The 13,787-nt window shown below is 41.6% G+C and overlaps 1 protein-coding gene across 5 annotated transcripts in view; it reads right to left on the bottom strand.

The window, feature by feature from the left end:
* Positions 1–7,845: 7,845 nt before the first annotated feature.
* LOC147616910 (peptidyl-prolyl cis-trans isomerase CYP40-like) overlaps positions 7,846–13,787 on the bottom strand; it is a 48,828-nt gene continuing 42,886 nt past the window's right edge. For all 5 annotated transcript variants that reach the window (XM_086776548.1, XM_086776552.1, XM_086776551.1 and 2 more), the window contains exons 7-9: positions 8,574–8,649; positions 8,405–8,442; positions 7,846–8,249 (exon numbers count right to left, since the gene is read on the bottom strand). In XM_086776548.1, coding sequence (XP_086632674.1) covers positions 8,193–8,249; positions 8,405–8,442; positions 8,574–8,649 — 171 coding nt within the window. In that variant the 3' untranslated portion in view covers positions 7,846–8,192. The remainder of the gene's footprint in view (positions 8,250–8,404; positions 8,443–8,573; positions 8,650–13,787) is intronic.

Raw genomic sequence — 13,787 nt, 5'->3', positions numbered from 1 at the left:
AAAAAATTGATTAAAAATTAATCAAAGATTAATCTTTTCACTAATCTTTTTCTCTTTTAGACTAATCAAGAACTCTAATTAAATACTAATCACTAATTAATTCACACCACTGAGCACATCATTGGATAGAGCATGGAATTGCTAAGCATGTGCATCAACTAGTGTGTACATTAATGTATAATTAGAGATTAATTAAACTCTTAATTAATGTCTCTTCTCTTTATGCAAAATTAAGTAAAAGAGAGCCAATTTCTTCCAATTGATGTAATTAGATGTTTTGATGTATCTAGATATCTCAAAACACTCAAAAACATTAAATTCGACTTCTTACTAAACATGATTAAATTGAACCCCAAAAAACACATTTTCTAAATATTTTGCCTCTTGAATTGGATTAATTACTTTTAATGATAAAAACCAGTCAATTAAGAGAAATTAGTCGATTTCAAGGATTTTTTGATGGTTTTGAGAATTTTTTTAAATGATTAAACTACTCCTAATACTTGCTAACACTCTAATGCATAAAAATCAAACAAAAAAAACACAATTTAAGCAAAAAAATAATGGTTCTAGTTCTATATTTAACTCTAAAGAGAGTTAAAAACCACTAAAAATTACATTCTATTGCATTGTTTGATGCAATGAATGCAAACTAAGCCTAATACACTCTATGTGCAAGCCCTAGGAACTTTAAAAACCACATTATCAACAACAAAATTAAGCTAAAAATTAACTAAAAAGCATTCTTTATGAAACAAAAAAGAAAGCTATTTCTCACAAAATCACACACAAATCTCCATCAAATCTACATCTTTTTCATGGGAAACCATTAATGAAGACAATGGGCAATGGGTAATGCGTAGATTAGAGAAAAACGATAGAAAAAGCCAAGGGATGACTCCCCAACAACGGCGCCAAAAATGTTATGGCTCACCCTAACTCTCCTTGAAACACATCCAACAAGAGATTACTTGGTGAACCGCAACTGTCATGAGGATCTTTCCAATGGCCGAGCTCGTAACCCTTGAGGTCTCCAAGCTCTACAACTCCTTGAGAAGCAATTCCACCGCGCCTCCTGCGAGCGTTGTCACACCGCCGCGTTGCACTACCGATGCTCGTCCCTCCTCTCATCTCACTTCACTCACACACACACTTACTAGCATGCATTAGGGAGAGAGATTGGCAAGAGGATTAGTAAGACCAAGACTCTATTGCATAATGGGAGAGTTTATTGTATTATGAGAGAAATTCACTTATATACATGGCCATAAGTGTTCACACTCACTTAAACTGTGGTCGGCTAGGCACTTTAGGCTCATAAGAAGCCTAATGCTATTGCAATGACTACTCTCATAATATATCCATGAAGTACATCACTTAGGACTTCATCCTAACTTACTACCACACGTTCTTGAAGTGGGAATCGCCACCATAAGTATTCCGTCAAACCATTACGAGCGCCCATCCAAGTTGTAGATTTGGACAGCATTGCTTCATATCTTGAATGTACAACCTTTTGGTGTATCTATCTTGACTCTTTGATATAAGATAATGGTAGTAGGTATTGTTAACCCTAGAAATTGGTTTACAAGGATCTTGAGAATCATAGCTAATCAATAATGTTGCACAACTTGCTCCCTTAGGTGAATAGCTTGCAAAATGTTATGGCCCATCATAGCACTATCCCACTGTGTGAAAATGACACTTTTCCCAACCCTTAAAAGAGGTTTTTTTTTTGGGGGGATTTTATTTGTTTTTGTTTTATTTTGGTCTTGCACAGTACCTTTTTTGGGCTGACCAACAGTCCTCCCCTATATATAGCATTCGCCTCATCATTCCACATCTTGTACCTCTTCCTACACCATATCTGGTACCACACCTACTAGTTGTTACTGCTATCGGGGTTTGCACTACATCTACTACATCATCATCGCGTGTCTGCTCTACCACATCAGCATTCTACATCGGTTCATGGAACAACAACCCTCTCTACTACACAGAGCACACCAGTGTTTCATCTTAGCTCATGGGACAACAGTCTTCTCTGCTATATTGTTAAGACATGGGTAGGACTAGGCGAGAGTCGTGTGATTCATGGGAGTCTAGACATGTGTGGACGGCCAGGGCTATTTTAGTCGGCGCTAGGGTTCCTATATCCGACGGTCGGGTGGAGAGTTGCCCTATTCTCTTCTAGCAGGTTCATGGAGGTCTCATGGAGGCCTTGCACTGGTATCAGAGCATGGTTCTTTTCTCATGCGCCGCTTTCTCTACAAAATCTCACCCACAGGCTGCGTACATCGTTAACGTGAGGAGGATTTACTGCACTTTCTCTCTCCCTTGCGTAGTTCACATCTGTCATGGAAGAGTGAAATAGCCATAATATACGATGCAACAACCATCGCTTTTAGTCCTTGCGCAGCCCAACAGCCATCGTATACGGTTGTTATAAGGTGCACAACAGCAGTTGAGCCATCGATGGCAGTTCACAACACGTAAGTAGGCTATAACGGCGGCTACATCATTAGCATTAACTGGCGCACAGTAGCAACCGGCACATAAACCTCAATGTCGGCTCATAGGTGGTGGAAAACGGGTTGCCAAGGCAACGATTGCATCATCAATAGAGCAGACAGCCAGTGCATCTCAACGTTGTCTATAGCCACCACACAGGGGGCAACAACACAGCCGCAGAGCAGCCCGGTGCAATCTGAGTAGTTGTGTTGCAGTTCACTGTCCGACGCTGCAGAGTCGACCATTGGCAGCCAAGTTTTTTTTGAGAATATATATATATATATATATATAAAAGACAATAGTGTCTAGTTAACTGGAAAGATAGACCACAAGAAGATTCAACTTCGGAGGACGTTAGTTCTCACTAAGGCATAGGTCTTCCTAATTCCAGGATGACCTGCACTTGGACTATCATGACACTCATAAAGTATTTGGCACCAGAAGAAGATTCAACTTAGGAGGACGTTAGTTCTCACTAAGGCATAGATCTTCCTAATTCCAGGATGACCTGCACTTGGACTATCATGACACTCATAAAGTATTTGGCACCTAGTGTCAGATTCCGAGGGTACACACACTCTTCTTTTGTGTAACAAGTATCCATTATCAATGAAAAAATGCCTCCAACGATTAAGCTCATCCCTAGAAAGAGAAGAGTAAGGTGTAGAACTTTCATCTGCACTCGCTACTGCAGAGTGGGAGGGATCCCTGCGTATAACATTTGTCCACACCTTTACATATGACTGATCATGTTCGCACTTGCCTTTGAGTGAATCTAAAAATTCACTTTTCAACTCCGTGAAACTCAACAAGCTGACTTAAGGCATCAGCCCCACGACATTGTATCGACCTTTGCAATACCCTAGTTGAAAGTCAAATTCTTGGAGGATTGCTGCCCTCCGAGCTTTACAACCTTTCAAATCAATTTGAGTTGTCAACCATTTGGTACTCTCATGATCAAAGATAATCTCAAACTTAGCACCATAGAGATAATGTCTCCACTTGCCTAGAGCATAAATGATGGCATAAAGCTCATGCTCATATGCAGAATAATTCCGCTGGGCTCTATCCAGCTTCTTGCTCTCAAAAGCTACCGGTCTTCCTCCTTGAAGAAGCACAGCACCAACTGCATGGTCACTAGCATCCGTTTCAACCACAAATGGTTGATTAGGATCTACTGTTGCCAACACAGACGCAATAGCTATGGCAACCTTAAGGTGATCGAAACTTTGTTGTAGGAACCCAAACAAAGTTGTGACCCTTAGCCTTTAATTGGTCTGTCATGGAGACACCTAACTTAGCATAATCTCGAATGAATTTGCGATAGAACCCTAGCAATCCAAGGAATATCTATAATTTCTCCAAATTGGTTGGATGAGGCCACTTAAGGATTGCCTCTACTTTTGCATGATCCATCTTAATTCCATCTGCTGAAATTATGTGACCCAAATAATGAATCTCTGAGGCAAAAAACTCGCACTTGCTCTCTTTGGCATAAAGTGCGTTTTGCCTTAGCAATTCGAACACTAATCTTGAGTGTTGCAAATTCTCTTCCTCTGTGCGACTAAAGACCAAAATATCATCAAGAAATACTAAAACGAATCGACCAAGATACGAGCATAAGACACTATCCATAAGCGTCATAAAGGTAGCTGGGGCATTAGTTAAACCAAACGGCATAACTAAAAACTCATAATGCCCAAATTTGGTATGAAAAGTTATCTTAGGCACATCCTCCATGTGGATACGAAATTGATGATAGCCTAACCTTAAGTCAATCTTGCTAAAGTATCGCACACCTTGCAGTTGATCAAAAAGCTCATCAACTCGCGATAATGGATACTTATTCTTTATCGTGATTGCATTCAAACCACGATAGTCCACGCATAAACACATAGACCCATCTTCTTCTTCACCAATAAAATTGGTGATGCCCATGGCGAATTGTTAAGCCTAATGAAGCCCCTGGCGAGGTAGTCAACAAGATGATGCTCTACCTCACTGTCTTCACTAGCGCTAAGCCTATACGGAGGCTTGCAGACTGGCTTTGCATTCTTGAACACTTCAATGGCATGCTGGACATTGTGCTTAGGGGGCAAACTAGATGGCAAGTCACTTGGAAACACATCATGAAATTCATGCAAAGACTTTGCAAAGAATTAGAAACTTGTTGAGTGAGCTTAGGAAAAATTTTAGTTTGTTCATTATTATGCATAGCACTAACATGTTGTTCACATATGATAGAATTAAGAGATTCAATACTCAAATTGGAATTAAAATCACCACCACTAGTATCATCATGAGGCAAAACTGAAGGAGACATGTAACACAAAAAGAGAGATTCTATTTCATCAGCATGTACAAGGCAGTCCACTTCAGCAGAACAAATGAGTTGAGATGGGGGTACATCACATTCACCTTGCAAATGAATTGTTTACCATTGATCTCAAAATCAAAAGTATTATCTAGATAACTACGAGAAAGAGATGGTCCTAAATGAAACACCCATTCACGACCCAAAATAACATCAACTCTTGTAATATTCATAACCTGAAAATCTAAGTGTATTTCATGTCCTTGAATACTAAGTGGTACTTGCTTAACCACCGTGTACCATATATGCTTATCATGCCCATTAGCAAGAGATACCATGTATTTATGATCACTAGGGCTTTGTGGAAATTTTAACTTTTAAACCAAGTGATAATTATAAAAGTTATGTATAGCTCCATCGTCAATCATGACACGAACTCTTCGTCTGTTGATGTGTCCATGCACCCGAACCAAATCATAAGGTCCGAAAAAGGGTACCCACATCGTAGAGGTTACACAACACTGATGCATGGCATCGGTATGGCATACTTGAACTCTTCAAAAAACTTCTAAAAGAAGCTTCAAGTGGCAGGACTTGCACCGTGTGCACTGCCTTACTACCGCCCTTATCGATATCTTTGCCACAGTTCTTTGGACAATTCTGTTTATCATGATCAAAATCCATGCAAATAAAACATATTTTTTTCCTTTTTAGCTCTCTCATAATCTTGCAGAGATAAAGGACCCCTTGGCCCCTTAACCTTCTTAACCACATCATTACCTTGTTTGGCCTTGGGTAGGACTAGGCGAGAGTCGGGCGGTTCAGGGGAGTCCGGACATGTGCGGACAGCCAGGGCTATTTTAGTCAGCTAGGGTTCCTATATCTGGCGGTCATGTGGAGAGTTGCCCTATTCTCTTCTAGCAAGTTCATGGAGGTCTCATGGAGGCCTTGCACTGTTGACGCAGGTAAGACTAGGCGGCAGTTCAGGGAAGTCCGGACATGTGTGGACGGCCAAGGCTATTTTAGTTGGCTAGGGTTCCTATATCCGGCGGTCGGGTGCTACATACAACACCTCAACATTTTTATCTTTAGTTCATTGGACAATAGCCCTCTCTACTACACAGTACAACACTACGGCGTTCTATCATCAGTACATATCTTAGGACAACAGGCCACTCTCTACTATAGTACTTCATCGTTTTTCTTCTACAGTTTACCTTGGGACAGCAACCCACTCTTTGCTACAGTTTACCTTGGGACAACAGTCTGCTCACCATCTCACAGCACTCGGGACGGCAACCGTCTCTGCTCCTCTCCGTCCCTCAAGTATTGCAACACCCTTGTCACCAAAGCTTGCACTACTTCCACAACTTGGGATGGCAACCCTCTCTGCTCCTCTCCACCCCTCAGGTATTGCAACACCCTTGTCACCAGAGCTTGCACCACCACCACTCCGGAGGGCAACCCTCTTTGCTCATCACCTCCTCTCAAGTACCGCATCATTCTTGTCATCATAGTCAACATCACTTCACCTTCCGTTGCTCACTATCACCTCGGAGTGATTCTGCATCCACTAACGAGATCCTTCGACACATACCACCTCTCGAGTGCCTTTGCCTCACATCGACGCAAGCCTTCGTCATCGACCATGCTTCAGCTCCGACATGGTCTTTGATTCTCCATATTTCTTCTTCACAGAGTCTCCTCACATCAGAGGACCTGTTGTACATGTTTGCACTCACCATCATACATACACTCACTCACCCATTTCATGCTATGTTGTTTTGCTCTGATCTCTCGTACATCTAGTCCTTTTGCCCTCACACCCACTTAACAACATGATAGGCAAACGTGATGGAAAAAGGGACAAAAAATGCCAATAAAATATAAGTGGTAGTCCTATGTGTAGGGGCCTCCCTTCGAAGAGCCTTTACTAGAAGCAAGAGGTAACAATAATGATTAACTTCACCACTCCATGTTGATTGTGAAGATTATGCAGTTCAGAAAGATGGTCCTCCTAGCACAAGTGCAAACCTGTTTTGGATAATTATAAAAGCATTAAATACAATAATCTATAAGTAGGCTTCATCTATCCACTAGTTAATATTTAACCGCGCAAGATAACACTTCAAGTCCAAAACTCTCCTTTATCAACTTTTTCCTTTTAAAAAGCATTAAATAGGCATTTTACTTAAAAAAACATTAGCTTTCTGCATGTTATCATTGAGCTAGCTCAACCACCCTTCCCATTCTTTTCCAAAACCTCAAACTTAGTTTTTATAGGAGGACACTTTATGGAAAAGGGCACCTCATCTACCGAATCATAGTTTCACACCATAAAGTTACACCTTGTACAGTCTAAACCTTCTCACCATCAACATACTGATTCATGGACTAATGAATGCCAACTCTGTGATTGACTTACACATTAAAAAGCATACAACAATGCCCTTTAATCACAACACTCTTGTACCGTCCTACTGTGCTTTTAGAGAATACTCAAATGGTCAGAGAGCAAAATATCATCTCTCCCCCCTCTCCCACCTACTATTTCAGTGCATTCCATGAACATTTTGATAAAGCACTGGTTACTCTCTCAATTACATACCTCTAAACCACTTTTACAATTCTTTTTTTATTGCAGTCTCTTAAGGCTTTAAGAGGCCAGCTCTTATGGCTTGAACCCGGCACCTCCACATCATCAGGCTGAGCCAATTCAAGTCAGGCTACAGGCTGCTAGCAACCTCTACATGTTTTAGCAATCTATCAGACACACAAAGTCAATTCTACACAAATCATAAACCAGCAAGTCTACACTAAAACATACATAGCCATACACTATTACTCTACCCTCAGAATGGCCTTGTTAATCATAATCCTCGACAATTGAAATCCAAATAAGCATTGCATACATGGTCTATTTCAAAGAGAAGTATGCAATGCTCTAGGACACAGACAATTCAAATCCAAATAAGCATTGCATGCATGTCTTTCAAATAGAACATTAACACACAAATGTAGACCAAAAATGTTCACGTGTTTGAATTTGCCATTCCCCGTACTCTACATTAGCACCTTCACTCTTAACGTAGACCACCACAAAACATAAAAGTGTGTTTTCTTAAAAAAACTGTCTTAAGATGGCAGCCTACCACACTCCTAAATTTGAATAGTCCTTGTTCATGACATTAGCGATTGATCCTATATCCATGTACGACTAGAAAAGTGTCACAAATGGTTTTTCTGTAGGTAGAATACCTCTATGGAAAAATGAAGGCAGCTTTTTTGACACATGCAGAAGGTCATGACAGCAAGCATCAAGGTCATGGTATATAGAGTGGCCTTGTGTGCTTCTTGAAGAATGTTCTTATGACTGGAACATTCTTGCAAACACTTTCCTTTCCTTATCACGCCTGTCAGCTATCTGCATGTTAGAAAGAATGACTCTAGTCAGAATTTATCAGAACCTAGACGAATGATTCTAGTCAGTAGAAAGGTTGAAAAGTGAAACTTCCTCTTTTCACACCCAGGCAACCGAGCACCAAAACAGCAATAGCAATCTCTCTACCCACTGCATACCTTTTTCTTGGCAACACCAAGCTCCCTCTTGATCCCCCCTGTAAACAGACAAAACCAGTGTGAGAAAAAACTTCAAGCATCAACATAGGTATGGCCACTGCTCGTAGAAAGCACCATAGAAAAGATTGTTCATGCCAATTGGAACAAAAATTTCATCAACAGTAATCACCATCATTTGGCTCTAGTTCTAACGCCTTGGTAAAGCTTGCCACCGCAGCCTCCACATCACTCAGAGCCATATAAGCCTGTAAAATCAAAATTTGAATTATGAAAGTTACAAAAATGTGTAGGCACACGTGCATGCACGCACATACCTGCCACACATGCATACATGAAGGCACACACATGTACATATACAGCATGTACATCTATGTAGACATACATCTAATTATGAAGAGTTGGAGATCATCATCCCTTACTAATCACAATGGAAGTTTGGCTTCTCAAAAGACACCCCATGTTGAATGCATCCACTGACCTGTAATTCTTTTCTGAGTACCCTCTCTCGCTCTCTCTTTTGGCTGACCCAATTGTGGTAGTCATTATATCACTCCATGATATGAAGGGCATCATGAAGCCTTTATATAGTTCTCTTTTTCTTGTGAAGTTATCGAGATAGTAACTGCATGCAACTTGAGAACCTTTATCTAACTCTAATGTAGAGTTGAGTTTCTAGATTAAAGAGTTGTGAGTTTCTACATCCCAGAGTAGGTGATAAGTCAAGATAGTGCTTCCAAAAAGGAGTCTTAGAACTGCTTCCAAAAGGGAGTCACTGTAACTATAGTCTGTACTTCCTAAGGAGTAAGTTTCTCTTGCAACACTAGACTAGAATTTAGCTAGTTTGAAGCCTATTTAGAGTGCTCCAATGTAATTAAGAGAAAAGCCCAACATATTTTTGATACTTTCATCAATGAAATCCCATGCCAAAAGTTGAGGGTATTCCCAATCAGGACTCTAGCGTGTGCACTGGTTCCTTGATTAAACCATACCAGGTTGCAAGGTGGGCTTTTAGGCAGGTAAAATCAAAGCATAATAAGATGTTAGTTCTTGATATCTGCCCTAATTTGATAAAAAACATTTTAGTAGTTAGAGGACTCTTTGGCTGGGAGGTGAGCCTTAAGCCTCGCTCCTACGTGGTTCCATGTCGGATAGTTCCAGGGCTTGGTGTCAGAGAGGGTGGGTTGGGCAACGAAGCACTGAAATGGCAAAGACAACAGCGAGTGCAAAAACAAACGGGGAAGGACAGGAAGCAGCATGAGGGAGGTGGAAGAGCCAAAGGGGGGGAGGGCGGGAACAGGGAGGGGGCTGCTCATGAAGGGAGCAGCCTGCAAGGGGGAGGGCAAAGGAGGGAAGCACCAAAATGGCGAAGAGACAGTGAGTGCAGATGTAGGAGGGGAAAGGGCACGAGGGAGGTGGAAGGGGGAGGTGCATACAGAAGAGGGGGGAGGGTGTGAAGTGAGAGGGGGCTGCTTGCGAAGGGAGCAGCACGTGGGGGGGGGGGGGGGGGGGAAGAGAGAGAAAGAAAAAAAGATATATTAACGTCTACGAGAGGCCAAAGTCGGCCTATGAGACAAAAAATAATACAACTGTGTTCTTCCGGTCATCGGAAGAAAAGAAACGTGAGAGAGAGAGAGAGAAAGAGAGAGAGAAGGGGCTGCTTGTGACGTGAGAAGCATGCAGGGTGAGGGCAAAGGAGGAAAGCGCCAAAATGGTGAGTGCAGATATGCAGGCAGGGAAGGAGGGGAAGAGGCGTGAGGGAGGTGGAAGGGGAGGTGCATGCAGAAGGAGGGGAGGGTGGCAAGCGGGAGGGAGCTGCTCGTGAAGGCAGAAGCATGCAGGGGCAAGGACGAAGGAGGGGGGCACAGGGGGGCCTCACAGGGTGACAGGAGCTCAAGCTCAATTCTCTTGAGAGGTTCAGAAGTTTATTTTATAAGTTACATAATCCTTACAAGGATTGAGGCGTGTGCTAATTAAAAGTAAAACGAATAAACTTAAAGAGTCTTTAATAAAACTTTTTGTTCCATTCAATACTCTTGCTAAACAAGAAACGACACGCCGCACCAAACAAATTTTATCCAAGATAAAGAAACATCACAACTTACTTTGGTTCAAACTCTGAAGGATCACAAAGTCAATCCTCAAGGCAAGATTTTGGCTAGCGACTCTAGTGCAGTTCATACCATTGAAAAACACCTCAAAACCCCACCACCAACAGACAACTCTCAAAAAGGAAACAAACCAAAATCTTTTCAAATATATCTCCCATTATGTTGATATTTATCCCATCTTCAAAGGTTGTCTTATCCTCCAAAAGTTATCACAAAACTCAAGCAGCGTGCTGTTTCTTGTTTAGCAAGAGTTAATATTGAATGGAACAAAAGAGTCTTAATTAAAGACTCTTTTGTTCCATTCAATATTAACTCTTGCTAAACAAGAAACAGCACGCTGCTTGAGTTTTGTGATAACTTTTGGAGGATAAGACAACCTTTGAAGATGGGATAAATATCAACATAATGGGAGATATATTTGAAAAGATTTTGGTTTGTTTCCTTTTTGTTGAAGGGAGAGTTGTCTGTTGGTGGTGGGGTTTTGAGGTGTTTTTCAATGGTATGAACTGCACTAGAGTCGCTAGCCAAAATCTTGCCTTGAGGATTGACTTTGTGATCCTTCAGAGTTTGAACCATGAAATCCTTAAAAAAGATATAAGTGATGAGGACTATGAATGGTCATAGGGATTAAGTCTTAAATTAAGTCTTAAAAGTTAAGTCACCCTTTTTTGTTAGAATTATGATTACATAAATAAACATGGTGATTTAGCGTAACCCGTCTACAAGGTTGAACCATAAGATGGGGACCTTACACTTGTATTTTATCTCCATAATTGAGCACGTAGGTTTGATATATGGCCAAAACAAGTTTCAAACATTTTTGGAGTAATCAATTTTGAAGAGATATTGACTTGTCCTTCGGTCCATCCATAAATGCCAAGGGGGAGAAAGACACCTCGTTTCATTAAAGAGATCCGTAGAGATGTGGCATCGAAATACCTCATTTTTTGATAAGAAAGTACAATTTTATCCAATGAAACTTTGGTTTGCGCATTACAATTGCATGTGGTGGTGGACACACCTGCGAGCTGGAGGCCATCACGACATCCTTGAAGAAGCTCCCCTGCAATAAGACCTAGCGTCCCATACCACTAGGCCACACCCTGTAGGTGTCACCGTAGCGGTGAACATCCCAAACGGGCCATGCTCAACGATGTCAGAGTAATAACTTATGAGCCTGGGTTTCACTTATATAGGCCACTGGTCTTTATAATTAGCCCCATTGCTTTTATAAGCTTTTAACCCTATAATTGCTCATAACTATGCTTCTACTTATAAGCCTCTTCCCACGTTAGGTATATCTCCCCACTAGGCGCCCCATGTCTGGCCTCCAGCCTGATCCTGTGCTAGTGTGCACATGTCCTAGACGTAACATACTTCCCCCCTTAAGGACCATTGATGTCCTTAGCAATGAAGACTCCTCACAAATTTCCATGTAGCCTCCCTCTCAAATCTCTCCCTCCACTTAATCAAGTACTCATCATAAGCAGAACGACTTGAATGCTTAGTATGTTGATCCAAAACTGCTTTGGGTTCTCAGGGAATATATACAGTTCGCTCTTCTCGAACTAATTCGGGATATGAACAACCATATCGGAATCGCCTAATTGTGTTTTCAACATGAAAGACAAGATGAACCATTATCACTCGAGGAAGTTCTAGGTGGTATGCAGCATCACTAACCTTCCTTTCGATCCTAAACAGACCACAAAACCTGGAAGACAGCTTGTAATGTTTCCTTGTACACATAGTACTAGAATCCTTAAGTATCCTCAAGTACACCCAAGTACCCATGTCGAAGACTCTCGAAGAGTCTGAGCTCGATCTTGAGCTATGATTACAGAATGCTTATTACTGTTGTACGCAAATTCAAGTTGTGGAAGGTACCTTTCCTACTCCGATTGCCTTTTTCAAACAAAGGCCCGTAGCATGTCCTCCAAAGTTTGATTAGTATGCTCAGTTTTACCATCACTCTCTTAATGATCAGAGGAAGATATACTTAACCTAGTTTCCAATTTAGCGACTACCACTGGCTAAATCCTGCAGTGAACTTAGATTCACAATCATTGACTATCGCTTCAGGCAAACCATAAAGCTTGTATAACTGCTCTACAAAATAAGCAGCCAGCTCATGACTCTTAACTGTAGACCGTGTTGGGAGCATGCAAAAGCCCCGGGGCAACGAAGAGCTAGAAACCTCAACATCTTTGTCAGACTACCCACAACTAACAAAATAGCATCATGTCCCCGATTCACTCGAGGTAACCCAACCATAAAATCCATTGAGATACTTAGCCATTTGGCTTCTTGTATCTCTAGAGGATGAAGTAAACCACCCCACCTAAGGCAAACAACCTTTTTTACTTGGCACTCGTTACACTTCTTTACATAATCCTCCACAAAGGACCGCATTTGTGGCCAAAATCTCTTGACTAATGCAAGAGTTCTTTGAATGCCTGGGTGCCCTGCACTTGGAACATCATGACACTCGAAGAGAGTTCTCATTCGTAGATCATAGATGTCCAGCACACAGATTTTATCTTTTCGCCTTAACAATCCATTGCGAATGGAATATTGCTGAACTACCTTCTCTTCAGCATGACTTATCTGGGTATCCGGATTTTCCAGATTTCTTGAGCTGAAACCGGTTTGAACGAGCTACAAGATCAAGGCATTAACCTCAAGAATCCAACTAAGGACATTTGCAGCCCAGTTGCTAGACCCTGTAAACCGACCTTCAGAAAGCAAAGGGCGGTGGAACAAACATTTGCACATAAAACACTTCAACACCATTGAGGACCTAGAAAAGGAAAACAAACAGGGGGAGCTAGAGTGCTCCTGCAAACAGTACACGAACACCGATTGGCCCCAAAACGCAGTGGCGCCCCTTGCGGTATTTCTTTAATTGATTAAAAGAGCTTTGATTACAATATAAGGCTGGAAACTCAGCCGTCCCAGTAGAACTCCTGAAGCCTGCAAAGGACCTGCATCTGGCTTCTTGTCCACACGGCATCCACAGACAAATCCAGCCATTGTTCATATCAAAAGACTCTGCATACAGAAGCTTTCTCCCATGATCAAGGCTGCCACAACCATCCATAGCCTCTCACACTATGAACAGCATCACACCCTGACACATCCAGTGCTTCTGCATCTCAACACAGATCCATCTCTGTTATGGATTCCCTGTCCCCTGTCTAATCAGTAGCAAGGCTGTACCAAGCATGTGTCCATTCCTGTACCTTCTGCCTGCATGTGACCTATCTCCTGGAGAA

The sequence above is a fragment of the Cibotium barometz genome, chromosome 37, assembly GCF_041138505.1.
Source record: "Cibotium barometz isolate CiBa-2024 chromosome 37, ASM4113850v1, whole genome shotgun sequence".
Taxonomy (NCBI): domain Eukaryota; kingdom Viridiplantae; phylum Streptophyta; class Polypodiopsida; order Cyatheales; family Cibotiaceae; genus Cibotium; species Cibotium barometz.
The sequence above is the reverse complement of the archived record's forward strand: the minus strand, read 5'-3'. Positions and strand labels throughout refer to the sequence as shown.